Here is a 20,175-nt window from a genome sequence, read left to right as displayed (position 1 = left end):
CGAGTCGCATGCCTTAATGCGCTCGGCCATGCCGAGCCCCATAATACAAATGCATGAAAGAACAGTGAGAAATAGACAGTATCAACACAACAGTCACATTCATTAAAGAACAACGACATATAATAATCAAAACAATAATTATAGAAACAGCAATAAAACAAACATAATGTATACCAAGGTTTAGTATGTTCTATTAAAACGAATGTGGAGCCTTACCACTTTGTTACGTTATAAGTTGCCACTTCCGGTCGTGCTCTATCTGACGATCGTGTTTTTTGACTATAGTGTAGTTCCCAGTGTGAAAGGCTTTCATGTGAAAAGCACACTAGTTTTCCCTGTTTGCTTTCCATATTATTCTGACATAAGAAGAAGGTTTTAATGAAGGGAAGAGAATACAACATTTGCTCCAAGGCCATTGGACACCTAATTACGACACGAAGTTGATAAGTATATGGCAACTAAATCATTGATTATAAATAAGCAGTCACTTCATCAATAATTGTTTAGTTTGAATTTCGCACAAAGTTACTCGAGGGCTATCTGCACAAATCGTCTCTAACTAAGCAGCGTTAAACTACAGAGTAAATCAGCTAATCAATATCACCCGCCGCCAACACTTGGGCAACTCTTATACCAACAAATAATGAAATTGACCGTGACATGATAATGTTCCCATGGCTGAAACGGCGAGCATATTCATTGACAGGGATTCGAACCCGTGATTTACAGATTGCGATTCAAACGCCCTAACCACCTGGCTATGCAGGGCCCTTTAATAAGTCACTGATAAATCCAGTGGCTGAGTTATTTTCTATCATCTGAGGCCGTGATAATTACCCTTATTCTGTGTTCTCCTTGAAAAGTGACACCTAAACCTAAACAGCTTTTAAAGTTACTTATAACATTTATTCTAGATATATTTGGCTTTAAAGGAAACGTTAAAAATGTGTTCCATAATGTATAAATGATAACTGTTGGCTCTCAACACTCACATCAGAAAAATAAACAATTGAGGAATTTTATCAAAAACCACTTATAAAAGTGACATGGAAAAATGTACACCAAAACACATGAAATAAGCCATGTTTTATGGTAGTTTAAAAAGTATTTTAAAATGATTTGGTTCATTTTTGCAATAACTTCATGTATAAAAAAAATATTATTTTTGTTGCATCCAAATATCAGCAGGTGTAACTGGTAGTAACATGTTCTAGCCATAATTTCAAATTATTCAGTTGTTTAAGATTATCATTGCACGTGCACAGTTATTTTTCGGAGTTACTTCATAGTTTACCTAGTTTTAATGATACAAGAAGTGTCCTGACTCCACACACTTTAATAAAGTATTGGCTCGATATGGCCAGGTGGTTACGGCATTCGATTTCCAATCTGAGGGGCCTGGGTTCGAACCCCCGTCACACCAAACATGCCCGCTCTTTCAGCCATGGGGGCGTTATTATGTTACGGTGAATCCCACTATTCGATGGGAAAAGAGTAGCTTAAGAGTTGGCAGTGGATGGTGATGACTAGCTGCTTTCCCTCTAGTCTTAAACTGCTAAATTATGGATGGCTAGCGCAGAATGTCCTCGTGTAGCTTTGCGCGAAATTCAAACAAATTAATAAAGTACTCTTTCACATTTTTATATAAAAGTGCAAGTTCTAAAGTAACGATTATGCGAAAAATATTTCGCTATCAGAAATGTTCAGTTTTCGAGTGTGTTTTTCTAGCTAATATACATACTTTCAAATATAAGCATTACCTTTTTGTTGTGTTGAGAAGTACTTCAATATTCCTTCATTTGGTATCGTAGTACGTAAAGAAACAGGAACGAAAATGTTTGAAGCGCTCTTTCTTCACGCTCACCTGAAATCATGGAAACAAAGGTAAAACGAGGTCATATCCGTTTCGTCTGAGAAATAATCTTCGGCATAATCTGTAGAGCAATGAACATAAGAAAGTTCTGTTCTTACAGAAGAAGACTGCGGATGCCAGTAAAAAATAAAAATAAAGAAAGAAGGAGGTTAATAATGACGTCAACAGTGAAAATTACATATAAAAAATTGTTGGGCTAGTTACCCTGTTTAATGTGTTTGCATGGCAAGTGAGCGCCACCTGTTCTAAAAATAAAATTAAGAGTCGGAAGACAATAAATTAGTTTTGTAATCTTAAACCTTTAAAGATGTGAAAACATTTCTGGTGAAGTTTTTATTAAGAATTTGTTGACGTATTCAATAACGTAATTTTTATACAAACTACCTATAAAACAAAAACATCTCGCACTACGTTTGGAAGAAATATATATATATATGTACACACGAAAATAAATAGTTATTGACGAACTATTCTATTAACGTCATTTATATATTAAAAAAATACGTTATCGACACCTGTTTAGTTTTTAATCTTATTCTCTAGGAATTGAAAGAATGACCCCCCAAACTCACTGAAATACAACAACTCCGTGATATATCCGACATGACCAGGTGATTAAGATACTCGACTTATAATTTGAGCGTCGCGGGTTCCAATCCCCGTCACACCAAACTTGCTCACCCTTTTAGCCGTGGGGGCATTATAATGTGACGGTCAATCCCACTATTCGTTGGTAAAAGAGTAGCCCAAAAGTTGGCGGTGGGTGGTGATGACTAGCTGCCTTCCCTCTAGTCTTACACTACTAAATTAGGGACGGTTAGCTCAGATAGCCTTCGTGTAGCTTTGCGCGAAATTAAAAAACAAACAAACCTTATGATATTATGGAAGTACAGAAATTAAAATAACACAATTACTTGTAAATACTCTTAACAACTCGCTGAAGTTAATCTTTTGCTGATATTTAATCTGGAAAATTTTCTCAATCCAAACGAGCCGTTTTTACATATGGGTCTGAAAGTAATCAAGGTTAGAACTAAGCTTAGCTTACTTATAACTAAGGCCACGTCAGTTTACCACGACGAAATTAATTTGTATCTTAGAGATGCAGTTATGGACTTGAACAGTACGCTAATGTTGCAAATCAGTAGGGACAGAACAAATTAGCAAAACAAGCCAATCAAAGCTGAGTTTCAATTATATGATATAAATCACAATTTTGACGACACATTGATCGATTGCCAATCATAAGTCCATGTACAGAGTTTATTTTTTGTTGTTAAGCGCAAAATTACGCAATGTGTTATTTGTATTTTATCCACCGCGGGTTTTAACATCATAAGTTCTATGGGTGCCAACAGAAACATTTACAAGTGAAGGACAATACTTGTATGTTGGTGATCATCTTTTACAGTATATGTTAACAGACAACGTTAACTAATAGAGTACGTGTTATGTGTGCTTAAACACAAACATAAATTTACAGTTTTAATAAATATTACTAAAAATATTTAGTCTAACTACGATGTTAAGTTTACATCATAATACGCGCAATTTTATGTGAAATGTAAAGGGCAAATTTTCCCCTCTTTCCTGTTCCTGCGGACGCCTACATTGTTGAGAGATGAGACAACTTATACTAAGATAGTGAGACTTGTCAGTAACGAAATCTTAACAGCTCGTTTACTGATTTACTAAATTTGTTAGGCCCGGCATGGCCTAGCGCGTAAGGCGTGCGACTCGTAATCCGAGGGTCGCGGGTTCGTGCCCGCGTCGCGCTAAACATGCTCGCCCTCCCAGCCGTGGGGGTGTATAATGTTACGGTCAATCCCACTATTCGTTGGTAAAAGAGTAGCCCAAGAGTTGGCGGTGGGTGGTGATGACTAGGATTGCCTTCCCTCTAGTCTTACACTGCTAAATTAGGGACGGCTAGCACAGATAGCACTCGAGTAGCTTTGTGCGAAATTCCAAAACAAACAAACAACTAAATTTGTTTTTCACAAGTTGTCAAATGAACTCACATTGTGTATTTTGGATTTTAAGTATTAAATTTGAACCTTTAGATATACTCGTGTATATAGCCTAGAAGTTGTTTTGTATGGCAGTTAGTAGTTTTAGTTACTAAGAAAATTTCACGTTCAAATAGTGTTTTTGCCACTCCAGACACTACACTAATATTAACACCCATCAGTTAACCTAAATAATACGATAGCTATACGCCTTCGATCTTTGATTGCTTTATAACGAATGGATTTATTCAGGTAGCCACATAATGACCGCTTAAATTATTCTTTATGTAGTAAATTAGTGTTTTCCTTGGTTAGTTTGCACTAAGTATTAAAATGAAAAATGTAGAAGTTATTATATCCATTTGCAGTTTGATAAGTATATATATATATAATAAACCAATAATAATAAAAGCTTTTACCTAACTTGCAGTGATTTATAATACGGAAACCCGGTTTCGATATCAATGGTCGAAAGAGTACAGATAGCCCATCTGTATGGTTAGAGTAATTTTTCAACAGTTGTTTTCAGGTCTCCCGACAAGGGAGGGCAAAAGGGTCAGCTGCCCAAGAAGGAGACCGAGTGAATAAAACCTGGTTATGCCGAAAAACTCGCAAACCATCTTTAGACTATATCTTCATTTAATCATTAAAAGTATAGTTTTTGGCTTTTATTTACACATAGACGCTTGATACATTGAGAATGATTGAAATGATAACTTGAATAATGATTAACATATATTACTTACTTTATTGATTTAATATATATTTCTTGTTACTTTAATAACATTTTTACGTTTATACAGTGAGATACAAACAGCTGCTGCTATTATTTTGTCTTGTTTATGAACTTGTTGTTGTTAAATGATTTACAAAACGTATTAGAAGAAATATTCATGGAGCTTTAAATAGGGACATGTTCCAAAAAACTGTTTGTTTGCCATTAAGCACAAAGCTAAAGAATAGACTATCCGTGCCATGCTCACCACAGGTGTCGAAACCCAGTTTCCAGCGTTATAATTCTGTAGACTTGCCGCTGTGCTATTGAGTGGGGCTTCCATGAAATAGGAGATCTATGTACATCTTAAGAAATAGTTAACAATGCTATCATTTTTTATGGTTACATTAGTTTGTGGATTTTTTTTCCTGGTAAGCGTAAAGCTACACAATAGGCTATATTTGCAGTGCCCACCATGGGTATTAAAACCAGGTTTTTAACGTTATAAACTTTCCGAATTACCGCTGAGTCACTAGGGAGGGAAGCTTTAAGGTAGCTGCAGTCAAAGGGTTAATTCTTATGAACTGTCAGGATGTTTGTAATTTTCATGAACCAAGAAAATGTTACTTACTGTTCATGAATATATGACGAGGTCTGATCAAACTAGTCTGGAAATGACTTTAAAAACTTAGCTCACTTAATTTAACTTCAAAATGATGTTGACTTAGAAACCTGAATTAGACCAGAAGTCAATGTAACGAGTAAACTGAAAAAACAAATTAAAAACTACTTCGCACAATTTTCTTACGCCTTTCACACATGGCTAAATCGTGGCTTACCATTCTCTTGGAAATAAATGTGTGTTCCATATATTTACCAAATATAAAAATAACTTACCTCTAATTTTAACAAGAATGAGCTAGATTTGACCTTAGCGTTAAAATTCATTCACCGATTCTTTGTTTTTATAATTTCCTCTATTGTACAATGTCTGTGATAAACAACGATTTAATGTATTCTTAACCTTCACTTCTATTAGTTAATTTTGACCATTCAAACTTTTGTAACTTGAAAACCGTTTGTCATTGTCTTAGATTAATTGCTTACTTATCAGCACTATCTACCTTGCTCCAAATATTCGACCTTTGCAAATCTCTACTCATTTGATATCTAACCAGTGAATCGTGTCTAGATTTCAAATTCCAATAGAATCATTACAGATAAAATAGAAAACAGTGTATAAACAGCATACTAGATAACGTTGTTTTATTAAAATCTAGATAAATGAGTGAAATAAAACAAACAACGTAGTTTGCATTAGAAATTTTCATATACTATCAAAAGTATGCTTTTAATAAGTTCAAGTTACTGATACGTTGTCTTCGTCACAAAACACTGACATCTTTAAAAGCTGTATAGTTTATGGACTTTTGATCTACTTCTCATGAAGACAACAAATTAATTAGCTTTACACCCTACAGTATCTAACCTTTTCATAAATACCAACAATGTTTAAGCAATACAAATTTGAATTATTTACGGATGAAATGAATGAATATAAAACTAGGAAGTATATTCACCAACAGAGAGCAGAACATTTATGGTTGAACGGTTAGACAAATATTTTTATTGATATGTTACATATTACTAGTAAAACGAGTTTAAAGGTATATGTATGTCATTATTTCTTTATTGTATATGAACTTATATTTTAAGAAGTTTAAAGTAAATTTTAAAGTTTATAAACAATTTAGCGTCAATGTTAAGTAATTACGTGATCTATATTCCAGGATAGTTATAATTCCAACAAACTGCGACACACAGTAGCTAAGATCCTTATTTATATTGAATTTTTGCGTCATTACAAATGCCATCTATTTTGTAAGACTTCCACGATCTTCAGTTTCTCGATTTTTATTTGCGAACAACAAAGAGATTTCGAACATATAACAGAATGTTCAATTGGAGTTCACTGTTCTCTTGACAACACCTCTAATGAACGTAGTTTTTCGACTTTGGGGGGAAGGATCATGCAATCGATGACACTTTAGCTTCAAATACAAATGTGGAATACTCTCATAATAAACCTTATTAAAGATTTCTAATACGTACACTAAAATACTAATCGAATCAAATTAAAAGGCTCCTCTTGAAATTGGGTTTAAACTAATATTTATTTTTCTCCTCTTGAAAATTTAAACTTTTCTTTTTTAAGATATATTTTACTTTACATGGTTCATCTTTTTTTTTCCTTTGGAAGTTAGAATTCAAGCAAATTATAACAAACATTCATTCAAAAAATCAGGTACTTCACGCACGTCAAAAACTAGTTAGCTATCGTATCTTCGATTTTGAGTGGATCGACGAAAGTTACAGTTAGTATACAGGTGTCTTCTACTTCCTATAGTCATAAATCTTTGGAGTTTCCATTCAGTTTTTATATTACAGAAAACGGAACCTGCACGCGTTCTTATTTTACTGTGAGTATTAGACAAGCTCTAGGTAATACAAATTGCGCATGCTCAGGATATAGTAATCCCGCCTCCAACCCATCTCACTGACCCAACCAGGATCTCAGAAAGAAACTAGGTCACTTTAGTTTTTGTGAATATTTATAAAAGCCAAGAGCAGACAGGTAAAAATATTACCTTGATCTTCGTGTTTAGTTTCTTCAAACACAACTTGGTAGTAGTCGAAAACCAGTACAATCCAGAAAAAACAGGATTATTTTAAGTGTTACCATTACCACTGTTGGTAACACAGCGTCTAATGTGAGTGAGGTGTTTAGTAAATACTTTTATATAAGCTATAAACTTAAATTTGTTCTTTTTAATTAAAAATGATTATTTCACTTTATATTTAATATTACGTTAACAAGTATTTATTTAACAATTTCCAATGTGTTAATACTGATATTGAACTCACTATATTAATATCTTTCTTATGAAGTTCGTGATATTCTTCAGTAATTTGAAAATTTAATAAATTTACTGCGTAATTTTAGGAATACAAAATAGTCCAGAAGAATTATTAATGTAATTTTCTTAAACCCATTGATAGACCTTAAGGCTACAAGTTAAGGAATGACGTAAACCGGAACTTTATGACTGCTAGAACAAGAATTAGAAACGAGCCTGGTAGTAAACAGTTTATAAAGCCGTTAAAGCTCATATTAAAATTTGTGAATGCAGTAGTTAATGTGCACTTTATTGCTAGTATTATCAATTTTAATTACCACCGTATACTTTGTTTTTTATTGTATATTTTTTTTTGGGGGGGGGGAATTTCGCACAAAGCTACTCGAGGGCTATCTGTGCTAGCCGTCCCTAATTTAGCAGTGTAAGACTAGAGGGAAGGCAGCTAGTCATCACCACCCACCGCCAACTCTTGGGCTACTCTTTTACCAACGAATAGTGGGATTGACCGTCACATTATACACCCCCACGGCTGGCCTACCTTGGATGGGTGAGATCTTTTTTTTTTTCTATCCAAATAATTTATATGACTTTACATGAAATCAAGTGTTTCGTTTAAAAAAAATCAGAAGATAATGGCTTTTTTTAGACTTTTTAAAATATTGCAGCAGTCTTTCGGCTATGCTATTGACTTGTATCTTTGTGGTCAAGTTCTATACAATGTTACATAAAAGAAAAACAAACTCGCTGGTTTGTAATTATTGTCATAATTTTGGTTTGGTCGCAGGAAACGCGTTCGTCGACAACATCACACAGATAAACGAAACAGAAAGTCTTCATAATAGCTTCTTTATTGTGTTATTGGTCTATACATACTTCCGGGCCTAGTTATGTATTAGATGTGTGTATCAATATTTCAAAGTTCAAATGGTCCTGTACATATTCTCGTGTTTCGTGCCCTCGTATGTTCCGCAAGTCACGTTTGTGGTAACGTTCACCACAAATATTTAGTGTTTTTTTTTACAGAACTTCATAACATGTTGTCTGTTACATATGTTTAAGCCACCCAGTAGGGTATGACGAGAGTAATGGGGTGCTTTTTGTTTGATGAACATGTGGTACTAAGTTATTTATATCTTTCTGCCGTGTCACTGCTACCTTCTCGTCTTTAATTCTTGAATTACTGACTTTGCCATCTCGCGTGTCGTAATTGCTAACGTCTGTTCAGCTGAGTGTTGTAAAGCCATCTGCTGGAGGCGTTATTCGTGATATATATATATATATATATATAAAACTAAATTGCAACGTTTAGATATTTGAAAACGGGTATCATATTAAACATTTTCGTTACACAATTCTAAGAGTAATGTCAAAATACAAAAAAAAATTAATTATAAAGTTAATATTTAGCATGATTGTAGTTTTTTATACATAGGGATTAGAAAGGAGTGAAAAAAGACGTGTTTGTTTAAATTCCGCAATATTTAAACAAAACCAACCTGGCGGTAATCATTTGCGTTTAACACAGTTTAGTTGAAATGTTAAATTATAATTTATTCGAACTTGGCTCACTTCTGAGTTGTTTTACATGTTTGAGCAGCAGATGATATTTAAATAAAATTTTGTTGCTTGTACATGTTGATCTAAAGTATCTACAGGTTATATCCTGCTGCTTTTTTCTTAAGTCGTTGCACCCTGTTGATCACACGAAGGAATTTTGTACGAATATTTTTGTCTGTACATTCTACACGATTCAAGGTATTTGTTGTGCATGCTTGCAACCAGAAATGTAATGATGTGTGTTCTTTATTTTATGTGAGACTGTAACTTATAAGATAAATAAAAATATTCATAGTAAGGTAATAGTTCTATTATTTTTCTCTTTTGAGATGATATACTTGTCTTACAAGCGATCGCAAATTTAATTTTTTTTAAATAAAATATGGTAGAAAGGTGAAGTTTAAACAAATAGCTGTTAGGACAACGACTAAATTATATATACTTTTTCCGACAGATTTCAGTGCCACATTATCAATATAATATTTGACATTATGCAGAATCTTCAAATTTTGTTTCTGCATAGAGCTGTAGGGTATACATTTGGATGTGCAAAATTTCTTTTTGTAAGTCAGTAACAGTTTATGCATTTCGAAGTGTTGGTTTGGCCAATTAAAAAACAAACCCCATCTCCTTTGCTTCTCGTTTAAATTTACAACTTCCGTAGCCACATAAGGTTAGTACAGCTCTAAATTGCATCTGACCCTCCCAGGTTACGACCTAAATACCGATCCACGCCAGATGAAGGGGTTAGTACATTAAATAAACCTACAAATATAACTTCGGCATACAGAAAGCTTTAAAATGACTTTGTATTCAATTGTGTAAAGTTCTTTTAGCAGAGATAGAGTTGCATTAAATGTACTGGAATAGTTATTTCGTTTTGATGTGAAAAATTCTTTAACACTGCATTACTACATCTGGTCTTTGATCTAATAAAATGAAGTTTTACATTTATTTAAAAATATCTATACAAAGTCATGAAACAAATATAGATAAACACCAGAAACTTAGCTTTCGCTGGAAAGCAAGAACTGTTCTGTCCTGGGCGTTGATTTTACTGTGTTTGTTTTTATATGAAACGAACAAACTACATATATCAGGTAACAGAAACGTAACAGTTTAGGATTTCATACACGAGTTTTGTCAGATAAAATAGGCTTATGTAGTGGAATATGAAAAAAAAATGTAGTTTAGCATGACTATATGCCAGGAAATAGGACTACAAAGTTTATTTTATGTGCACTGCATTACTGTTATAACACTGTCTGAGATTGTTCAGCTTTCCAACTAGTTCCAGCATTTATTTTCCCTAAACCTTTCATTTTTTTAGTTGTACTGCGAACCTAATAACCAACAAAATTAAATGTAGTGTGGTGTTATCGTTATAGGTTAGTACTATTTATGCATCCAGTCGGCCCCCCGCTAGTACAGCGGTAAGTCTACGGATTTACAACGCTAAAATCAAGGGTTCGATTCCCCTCGGTGAGCTCAGCAGATAGCCCGTTGTGGCTTTGCTAAAAGAAAAACACACACACGCATCCAGTCGAGTTTATTGGTTACGTTAGTAAAACTGCCACACGAAGCACTCTACAGTGAAATGCTTTACTTGTAACCATTCTTTTAAATTTACCATGTCACATAATCATCACCATCAAACATGGATGACGGTATGGTTACTTCACAGGTACAGTGAAAATTGGTATTTTAAAGAAATGTTATAGGCAATGATTATTACTTTTCTTACCTTGAAAATCTGACACATTACTGACGATGTATGAGTAACCAAAACTGTAAAGATGTATTTTAGCCACAATGACGTTATTACTATTAGGCCTACTTAATATGTCGGATATAACTTGAATCGCTTCATGGTACAGAAGCGTTAATTTTTTACTAGCGTACACCCATAAAAATTGTTTCCAGTTCATCTGTTGAATGTCAAAACTATCAATTCACGTTCCTTCACGTTAAACTACTCTCTGTAAAACCATTTTGACACGAGCACATGACCTAAGGCACGATATCTTCAACCATGAGTTTACGAACATGACGTCACACGTTACCTTGTGTTACGAGGGTAAACTATCTCCCAAGGTTTGTCGCCGTAGGCTACTTTGTTAACGCACACATTGAAATGTATCATTTAACTCGGGTATAACTCACGCCAGCAAATGGTTTCTTACTTCCAGACATATGACATCATAAAACTTCAAGCATTAATAGATAAAATTAATATGCAAAATAAAAACAAAAAGATTTAGCGCAAAGCTATACACGAGAATATCAGCGCTGTATCCGCCTCAGGGGTCGAATCCCATAGTCAAATGATATAAGCATTTTTTTTCTTTCTATATTTAAGATAAGTGCCTTCAGTAAGATGCATTAAAACCTAAATTAACTTCTGATAAATTGTGTAAAAGCTATGCAAATAAACAGCAAAATTTTGTCAACTGGTGATGGTGTTTGCTACGATAAATGCTTGTTTAGAAACATTTACAATCATTGTGTTTGTTTTTATCCAAAAGTAATACAAAGTGTTATCTATGCGGTGCTCAGGACAAGGATAATACAAGAAATTTACCGTTCTAAGTCCTTAGGCCTACCGCTGAAACATTGACGGAGGCATCTACACTTTGCGTGTGTGTGTTTACTTATAGCAAAGTCTCATCGGGCTATCTGTTGAATCCACCGAGGGGAATCGAACACCAGATGGCATTTACAGTTCCCAGATATATCAGTTTAAATATTTCTGTTATCATTTCGAAAAAACATAATCAATTTGACAAAGTAGTATTAAGAAAGCTGCTTAAAATGTAATTATCAAAAGTTTATTAAGATTCGCATAACTGAGAAATGTTTCTCATTGATGTTATTTTGATTATCTCGACATCTGAAGATGTAAATGCAAATAAAAAAATTCTGTTTGACTTCTCTCCGATTTACTCCATAATTGCTTTTTAATTCTGTTTTTGTTGTTAACATTGTCATGTTAAAACGGTAGTAATGACTTCTTTACATCTATTTCGCAAACGATACTCATTAGGCAAGTCATTACAGAGAAACATTTTATTACCGCTGCTTATGGGTAATTTAGCAAAACGAAGCCTCGAGCCTCAGGGAATCTCACTGTAACCATAAGTTATAGACGTTCCAGCAGAGATATCATTTGCTTAACTCTACTATACGCTTTAAATAACTACTTCTGCAATTTCATGCCATTGAAAAAGTTGTGTTTTTGTTTCCTCTTTTATTTACCTCGTAGGCCATTCATATATACACACATCTATATAATTGGTAAAGATGAAGTCGATGTATTAAAAAGCAAAACTACAAACACTTAGCCATAGGGAATTAAATGTGAATTAATAGACAGGAGTTTCTTTGAGAACGTTGTTTTTCGTTTGTCAGCTATCATTCCGTTGTCATTTTATTATACAAGTTTCACGTTGAATATCGATTCTAGTTTGGTCGTACAGGAAAATTACAGTAATTCTCCCACATAACCATAATGATCAGACATTGGCGTGACAAACTGAAGATTATACATATCATGTCGTATTTTTTATCCACCTTTCTTTAAATTAAATTAAATATTAAAATAAATGGATTTTTTTTTCTTTTGCTTCTTTGTAATTTTTCTTTACTTTTATGAAAATTTTGAACGATGAACAGCAATTGCCAATTCCCGTATAAAACCAAGGACAGTGAAGAGATCCATTCACAACTGTTGGCCAGTGTCAAATTGGTTGTTTACGCTATCTCTTCCCTAAGGGATTGTTTTATTTATTTATTTATTCTTTGTGACCTGCATTTGATACACGTGTAAAGCAAACACAAGCTCGGGTGACACTCGTCCAGGTGCGGCAAATAACGCATATGAACGTGCAGCGTCATACTTCGCTAGATGTAAGTGTCTCGAAATTTGTTCATTACTGAGCCATATTAGTATTGTATGTAAACTGTGTTCTGTTTTAATGGTAAATGTGTTTTGCTAAATAAATCAGTAATAACTTTGTTTTAAATTGTAAAAAAAAACGTATATATCTGTTTTATTATCTATCTGATTTAGTGTTGGAAGAGTAGGTGAACTAGATAAGGAAGACCCAAAGCAGATATGGAGAATATAGTTTTACTTCTGCTCACCTTGTTTCTTTTACTTGTTACGGTAAGTTAATGTGAAATATTACTGAAATTTGTGTTGTTAATTATACTGATAATTTTCATGTAAGGCTTCTGTTTATTTCATTTTGTATAAAAATGTATGTAAATATATATTTTTTTTCGTATATTTACACGTTGAAATCTTAGAAAGGGCCCCTTGTGTTTCATAACTTATATGTTGTTGTGACAACCTCTCCTAGTCCAGTTTCTTTCTCTAAACTTTTGTTACAATATCCTTACTGACAGCCATGTAAATATTCTCTTAACTCGTTTTATTCGGCACATATTATATTACAGCTATAGAACGACAGTTTATTGTAGTGATTTAGTTAAGTCAGATGTGTAGGAGACAAATTAAAGTCGTGGGTGAGATAAATGAGGGAATTTGCGCTCTCGCCACGGTACAGGACTCACCTTAGAGTCCTGGAAGTTCTTGGGTTTTACAGTGAATTTTTTGCGTTCTCCTGTTTTACCTGAGAGTAAATTTCCCAATTTTGGTGAATTTCTACTGGAAAAGATTAAAAACTTGGAGGGAAGGGGTTGTGGCTCCCTTTGCCACTTTGAAGTGAAATACGTGTATAATAATATGAATAAGGTGATTTAACTGCCTACGGTTTGAAGGACTGGGAAACAATAAAAAAAGTAAAAGTTTTGTTGTCATCAAAAGAATTCTCGTGTCTTCTTGATATACGAAGGTTTTAGTTGTTACATCAAGAGATAAATCACCCGAACGTTTTTATTAATCAGATGATTTGTGACGTTTGACCACAAAACACACAAATAATTTATGGTTTTAATACGAACTTTGATTTTGGCCCGGCATGGCGTTAAGGAGTTAAGGCGTTCGACTCGTAATCTGAGAGTCGCGGGTTCGAATCCCGGTTGCACCAAACATGCTTGCCCTTTCAGCCGTTGGGGCGTTATAATGTGACGATCAATCCCACTATTCGTTGATAAAAGAGTAGCCTAAGAGTTGGCTGTGAGTGGTGATGACTAGCTGCCTTCCCTCTAGTCTTACACTGCTAAATTAGGGACGACCAGTGCAGATAGCGCTCGAGTAGCTTTGTACGAAATTCAAAAACAAACAAACTTTGATTTTGCGGAAATTTTAAACATATAAGTGCGATTTTTCCAAACTAACAAAACGCTCTTTACGGAGTTAACATTTTGGTTTATAATTCTTAACTTAATCAGATGTTTCGTGGAACCGGTAAGCTGTTACATTTTCTTGTTTCTACACTTAACTTCAAGATCCAGTGTATTATAATAAAAGGCTCATGGAGGGAGGCACAGTTTTAATGAAATAAACAGGGTTGTGGTACAGTAATGAGCAGAAGACAAACATTCTTATCATGAAGGGATTGACTTATATCAACAACATTCTCATGTAGCTCTCACGATGTCATGGAAATATAATCGATTAATTACAAAAAAGAAAAAAATCTTTTAAGTGCATATTTTTAAAATAAAGACTAAAACTATTATTGACGACCTATTACTATTGTTGCACTAATATAAACGTCAAATACTTCATAGTGTATTTGTGAAATTGTACGTGGAGAATTTTATTGTTGGCTTGAGAGTGTTTTTTTCATTATATATTTTTAAAAATGATTTTATTTATTGATAATTTTGTGCGTGACCAAACATGCTTTCTTGCTCACAAAAACTTAATTTGTTTGTTTGTTTTAATACAAAGCAACAAGCTAGAGAAGTTGCACCTTGTTAAGACTGAGAATCAAACCCCGAATTTCACTGTTGTGAGTTCGTCCACTTACCATTGGCTCTCCGGGAAACAAAAATGTTTCCAAAAATAAAAGTTTAAGGATTTACTTATTTGATCCGTTGACAAAACTATTTGTATTTATTTGCTAATTCTATCTGATGTTAATTAATGGTCAGTAAAAAGTATCTAATCTGTAAATATACATAACTTTGTCAAACAAAATAAAAACATTGAAAACAAGTAAATAAACACAGGGAGTTAAACAGTTTAGGCCCACATTTTGTGTTAGTATAAAATAACGTATTTATTTATAATTGGTACATTTAGCGGTAAAAAATAGAATGGTTGTATGAAGTCTTATTTTGCAATTTGTAATGATTTGTTTGTTGTTAAGTTCAAACTACACAATGAAGTCTTATTTTGCAATTTGTAATGATTTGTTTGTTGTTAAGTTCAAACTACACAATGGATCATCTGGCTTCTGCCTGCCGAGTGTATAAAAATTCTATTTTTAGCGTTATAAGTCCGTAGTCTTACCAATGTTTCACCGATCGTAAGTGTATAATTGCATATTTAATGCATAACTTATTACCGTAATATATTTTGTTCTCATTATTTTCTTGTCATGTTAATCTCTTCTTCCGATGGGAAAGCAAAAAGTCTGTAGGCGTGAACACTAAAACTCGTAGTTTGATACCTGCATTGGGCACAGCACAAATAGCCCATTATATAGCTTTTTGCTTACGTTGGTTTAAAAGCAGTATTTTTTAAAATTTAAACCATTGTTTATAAAACAACTTTATCCATTTTGGAAAAACTTGAAGGATCTAATCAAATGATTTTAAAACACATAATTTGATAACAATAAAGTATTATTTTTTCTTGTTGCAGAGGATTTTTTTGTTTTAAACTAAGTGATCAAATAGTAAAATATATAATATGGTGAGATTATTTCTTGTGTTCATATCTTACATTTAAGTGATGGCACTTTGAAAACTAAATAGCTTAAAATACTTATACTTAACATATACTAGGCTTCTGAGCTACTGGAAAATAAAACTAAAAACGTTTCACCTTTCTGTAGGTCTTGATGAAAGAAATAAATAGCGACCAAGATCTTCAGCAGGAAGAATCTGCGCGTCTACCAGCGGAGCACAGAGCTTACCCTGGCGGCGAAGGACCTGCAGTTGGAAGCGGTTCATACGTTGGGCCAGGGTTGAGCTCAGTTCATGGTGTTGAAGAATCCCACGATTATTGGCCCACTGGGAGACCAGATATGCCACAGATTAAAAACCTGAATGTTAAATGTGAGAAAAACCACATGAAAGTAAGCATGGAATTCGACCGTCCTTTTTTTGGCATGATCTTTAGTAAAGGTCACTATAGTGACCAAAATTGTGTCCACTTACCACCAGGAACTGGACATGCCCTTGTCAACTTTGAAATCTTCCTTGGAAAATGTGGAATGTCCAGGAGTCAGCAACATAATGGAGGTGGACAGGGTGGTTACGGTGATGGGCTGTTCATTGAAAACACTATAATCATCCAGTACGATTCTCAACTCCAAGAAATCTGGGACCAGGCTCGCAGACTCCGCTGTACATGGTATGACTTCTATGAAAAGGCTGTGACTTTTAGGCCATTCAACGTAGACATGCTTGATGCTGTGACTGCTAACTTTTTAGGAGACAATATTCAATGTTGGATGCAAATTCAAGTAGGTAAAGGACCTTGGGCTAACGAACTATCAGGAATAGTTAAGATTGGTCAGACCATGACCATGGTTCTTGCCATCAGAGATGAAGAACACAAGTTTGACATGTTTGTGAGAAACTGTATTGCCCATGACGGTAAGAATCGACCTATTCAACTAGTTGATGAATATGGATGCGTGGTAAGACCAAAGATTATGAGTGGGTTCCAAAAAGTAAAGAATTTCGGAACGTCTGCTTCAGTTGCATCGTATGCCTATTTTCAAGCATTTAAATTTCCAGATTCCATGAATGTACACTTCCAGTGCGTGATCCAGGTGTGTAGATATGAATGTCCAGTTCCAAAATGCAGAGGAGAACTTGGCGGAGGCTATCTTCCAGTACCACGTGACCCGTCTTTGGGATATTCTGAGCTCAAACCCACCTATGCTGAAAACGGAGATCAGTCTAACCAGCATCTTCCAAGTAATCCTAGTCCACAAGAACATTCTAATGAAGCGCCTTCAGTGTTTCTCAACCGAAACGGCGAATTGCCTAATGAAGACAATAATATAACTGTGGCGGGAGGATACGCTGTTTTTGCAAATGGAGGTTTGCCACGATCTAGTGACGCTTCTCCAAGGTCTAATGAAGCTGGATCCAGACGGAAACGACAAGTACAGGATACTAAAGACATCAAAACTCAACGTACCATTCAGGTTGTAGCCCCTGGTGATGTCGCTTTTAACCTTCCCTTCACTGCCGACAATGAAAGTGTAGTGGACGTTTACTCTCACCAAGATGACGTTACGAGCAGTTCTATATGTATGTCTTTCTCAGGTTTTGCTGTTGGAGTGATATTTTTGTTGTTGTTACTTGTTGTATCTTCCCTGGTAGCAGTTTTTCTGTTTTTCAGAGTACGACAACTAACATCGCTTAAGGGATCTCCTAAGGAAAAGGTGATACCTTATGATAATCCTGAGTTTGTGAGAGTTGCAGTACCAATGGCTTATTAAAATAAATATTTAAAATTTATTTATTTATTTAATTTTCAAGATAAACAGAAGAAACGTTTTAATTCACAGAGAAGGGACTGGTTAATTGACAGCTTAGTCTGTCGCGGATAGATTTGACAGTCTTTCTGATTCAACTAGTCCGAAAAACTTTCTTCTTTTGTTTTCATTATTCATTCTACGTTTCATTATAGCTTAATTTATATATATTTTATTTATTTTGCGGGTAACGAACTTTTTAACGACGTTTGTTTTAATGTAGATTACTGTCGTATAGTTGTCCGTTTTAATCACATGAACATTTAACTTGTAAATTAGCTAAGAAACCCATGTCAGGGTAAGAGATAAGGAGATAGGATAACGGGTAAATATTTCTCTCATTTTATTAGTCTAACAAAATAATAACAATCTTATAATTCCAATTGAATTATCTTCTTGTTTTGTTTCATTTATTTGTCATTTAAAATCCCACTAAGATGATATACTCTTTATATTATTATTTACGTAGCAGGTCGGTATATCAAAACAACGTATTTTACAATAGTTATGTCCCAGCGGTAAGTTATCGGATTTACATCGCTAAAATCAGGGGTTCGATTCCCCTCGGTGTACACAGCAGGTAGCCCAATGTGGCATTGCTTTAAGTAAACACACAAATATAAGTTATACCGTGCCGCTGCGATTTTGCCGTCTTGTAAAACCAAAATAACTATTACGTTGTTATCCGTTCTGCAAGGTTTGATAGCCCCCAGTGGCACAATGGTGTGTTTACGGTCTTATACCTCTATAAATAAGGTTTCGATAGTCGTGGTGGCTAAAGTACAGATATTCCTTTGTGTAGCTTTGTGCTTAATAACAAACAAACCATCCGAGATTTGGTGAGAGTTAATACGCCATCTATATTAAGAAGCTTGTTACATCGAAACTATCGAGGAAGCACTAAGTGGAAGTATTATTATAATACTGTTATGGTGGGGATCCTAACTGGAGAGCTGCAGGGGGGCGACGTAGCTAATACATTAAACACACAATACTGTTAGAGTACTCAGTATCTATAGGCTCATTGAATGAAGGAGTCACAATGAAGCTCAAGGTTCACTTGGAAAGTTTAGAACCTATACTGTAAAAAATGTTGAACGAAAGGAATAGAGAATAGGAACTTAGAAGTTGAGTGATGTCACCAGTAGCGTTGTGGAAACACGAAGTTGAGTGATGTCACCACACCGAAAGTAACAGTAGCGTTGTGGAAACACGAAGTTGAGTGATGTCACCACACCGAAAGTAACAGTAGCGTTGTGGAAACGCGTAAATAATAATATCAACAACTCGAGTCTGCGCTTTTCATATCATTCTGTTTTATTTACTGTTTCTTTTCTTCCCAGTCTACACAAAACCGAAAGTCGTGAAATCAGCTTGGTAATCCCACGTTTTTTTTTATTTAAACTTAAGAACAGTGAACCACACAACAGAGCTTCAGATGCTATAGCTTAAAAGTCTTACTTGACATAATGTTCAATACATTTCTGTTATCATTCTTTTTCACGCTAAAATTCTGGTTTTGATCCTTGCTATGAGTTTAGCACAGATAGCTCATTGTGCAGCTTTGCGCTTAACAAGTAGTCAGCAAGTTTAACTGCGAATCAAATTATACGTTATATTTATTTGGATTTGCGTAATTTTGCTGTAAGATCGTTTTAGTTCTCATGATTAATAAAATATATAAGCATGTTTGTATAGAATTGTAACCTAACATATTATTATAAAGTTCTATTGTAACAAAAAGTGAAATTTGTGTCGTATAACATGCGCGAGACCTCTGGAAGGAAGGTGGTAGTGATAAGTTTTAAGAGTTTCCTTTCATGATGATGTACGTATCTCAGGAATGTGACTGTTTTCTGGTGTAAATAGGAGTCTCAACTAGTTATTATTTTAAATAAAACCGTATTTTTCAAGACGAGATGTCTAATAATGTATTTTTTTGATAAAACTTCAACTTGCCAAAGATTTTTCGGAATGAATACATTATAAAATTGTTGTTGATGAGCAAGCACCTAGACGTTTGTTTAGGCGTAAACGGTGTAAAAACTGGAAAAGTTAGTTTCTTGTTTTAATTTAACATTTAATATACTGGTAAGTTTCCAACAAGAAGACGTTTTCAAGGCAATGATGAAGTAATTATAGAATAAGCATCACCCATTTACAGTGAAATAAATAAATCTTAGGAACACATCTTTATATACATCATGAAGAATAAAATAATTAGAACTTAAACATGAAACATTATGCAGTATCATTCTTCCAGTACATTTATTTACCAATTGTGTAAATTACGATTCTTACTGTTCTCAGAATTATGGATATTCGAGCTAATAGGTAACTTCAAACAAGTCAAAACTAGCGTATGGTACGGTACTGTAGAAATAACTAACCACAACACATCCAGTAGAAGATATAAACAACTTCTTTCACAGATGTACATATGTTCGATACCACGTGAAATTAACTAGGTTCTCCA

General features: G+C 34.3%; 1 protein-coding gene and 1 long non-coding RNA gene across 4 annotated transcripts; one reads left to right on the top strand and one right to left on the bottom strand.

The window, feature by feature from the left end:
- Positions 1 to 285: 285 nt before the first annotated feature.
- Positions 286 to 11,226, bottom strand: LOC143232315 (uncharacterized). The gene is made up of 3 exons (XR_013017492.1): positions 10,814 to 11,226; positions 1,761 to 1,864; positions 286 to 423 (listed from the first exon to the last, which is right to left on the bottom strand). It is a non-coding gene; the product is annotated as an uncharacterized LOC143232315 (long non-coding RNA).
- On the top strand, positions 7,232 to 19,614 carry LOC143232314 (uncharacterized). Of its 3 annotated transcripts, none has more exons than XM_076467579.1 (3): positions 7,232 to 7,365; positions 13,139 to 13,234; positions 16,041 to 19,614. In XM_076467579.1, the coding sequence occupies exons 2-3, from the start codon at positions 13,184 to 13,186 to the stop codon at positions 17,661 to 17,663; spliced, it is 1,674 nt and encodes a 557-aa protein (XP_076323694.1). In that variant the 5' UTR covers positions 7,232 to 7,365; positions 13,139 to 13,183; the 3' UTR covers positions 17,664 to 19,614. The 3 variants fall into 3 exon arrangements, with proteins under 3 accessions (XP_076323694.1, XP_076323696.1, XP_076323695.1); XM_076467581.1 differs by lacking the exon at positions 7,232 to 7,365 and adding an exon at positions 7,527 to 8,059; XM_076467580.1 differs by lacking the exon at positions 7,232 to 7,365 and adding an exon at positions 12,706 to 12,975.
- The last annotated feature ends 561 nt before the right edge of the window (positions 19,615 to 20,175 follow it).

Source organism: Tachypleus tridentatus, chromosome 11 (genome assembly GCF_004210375.1).
Source record: "Tachypleus tridentatus isolate NWPU-2018 chromosome 11, ASM421037v1, whole genome shotgun sequence".
Lineage (NCBI taxonomy): Eukaryota > Metazoa > Arthropoda > Merostomata > Xiphosura > Limulidae > Tachypleus > Tachypleus tridentatus.
This window is presented reverse-complemented; position numbering and strand designations above follow the sequence as displayed.

Coding starts and splice junctions, on each gene's coding strand:
- LOC143232314 (XM_076467579.1), top strand. CDS start 13,184: ATGGAGAATATAGTTTTACTTCTGCTCACCTTGTTTCTTTTACTTGTT. Junction 13,235..16,040: donor TGTTTCTTTTACTTGTTACG/GTAAGTTAATGT, acceptor ACCTTTCTGTAG/GTCTTGATGAAAGAAATAAA.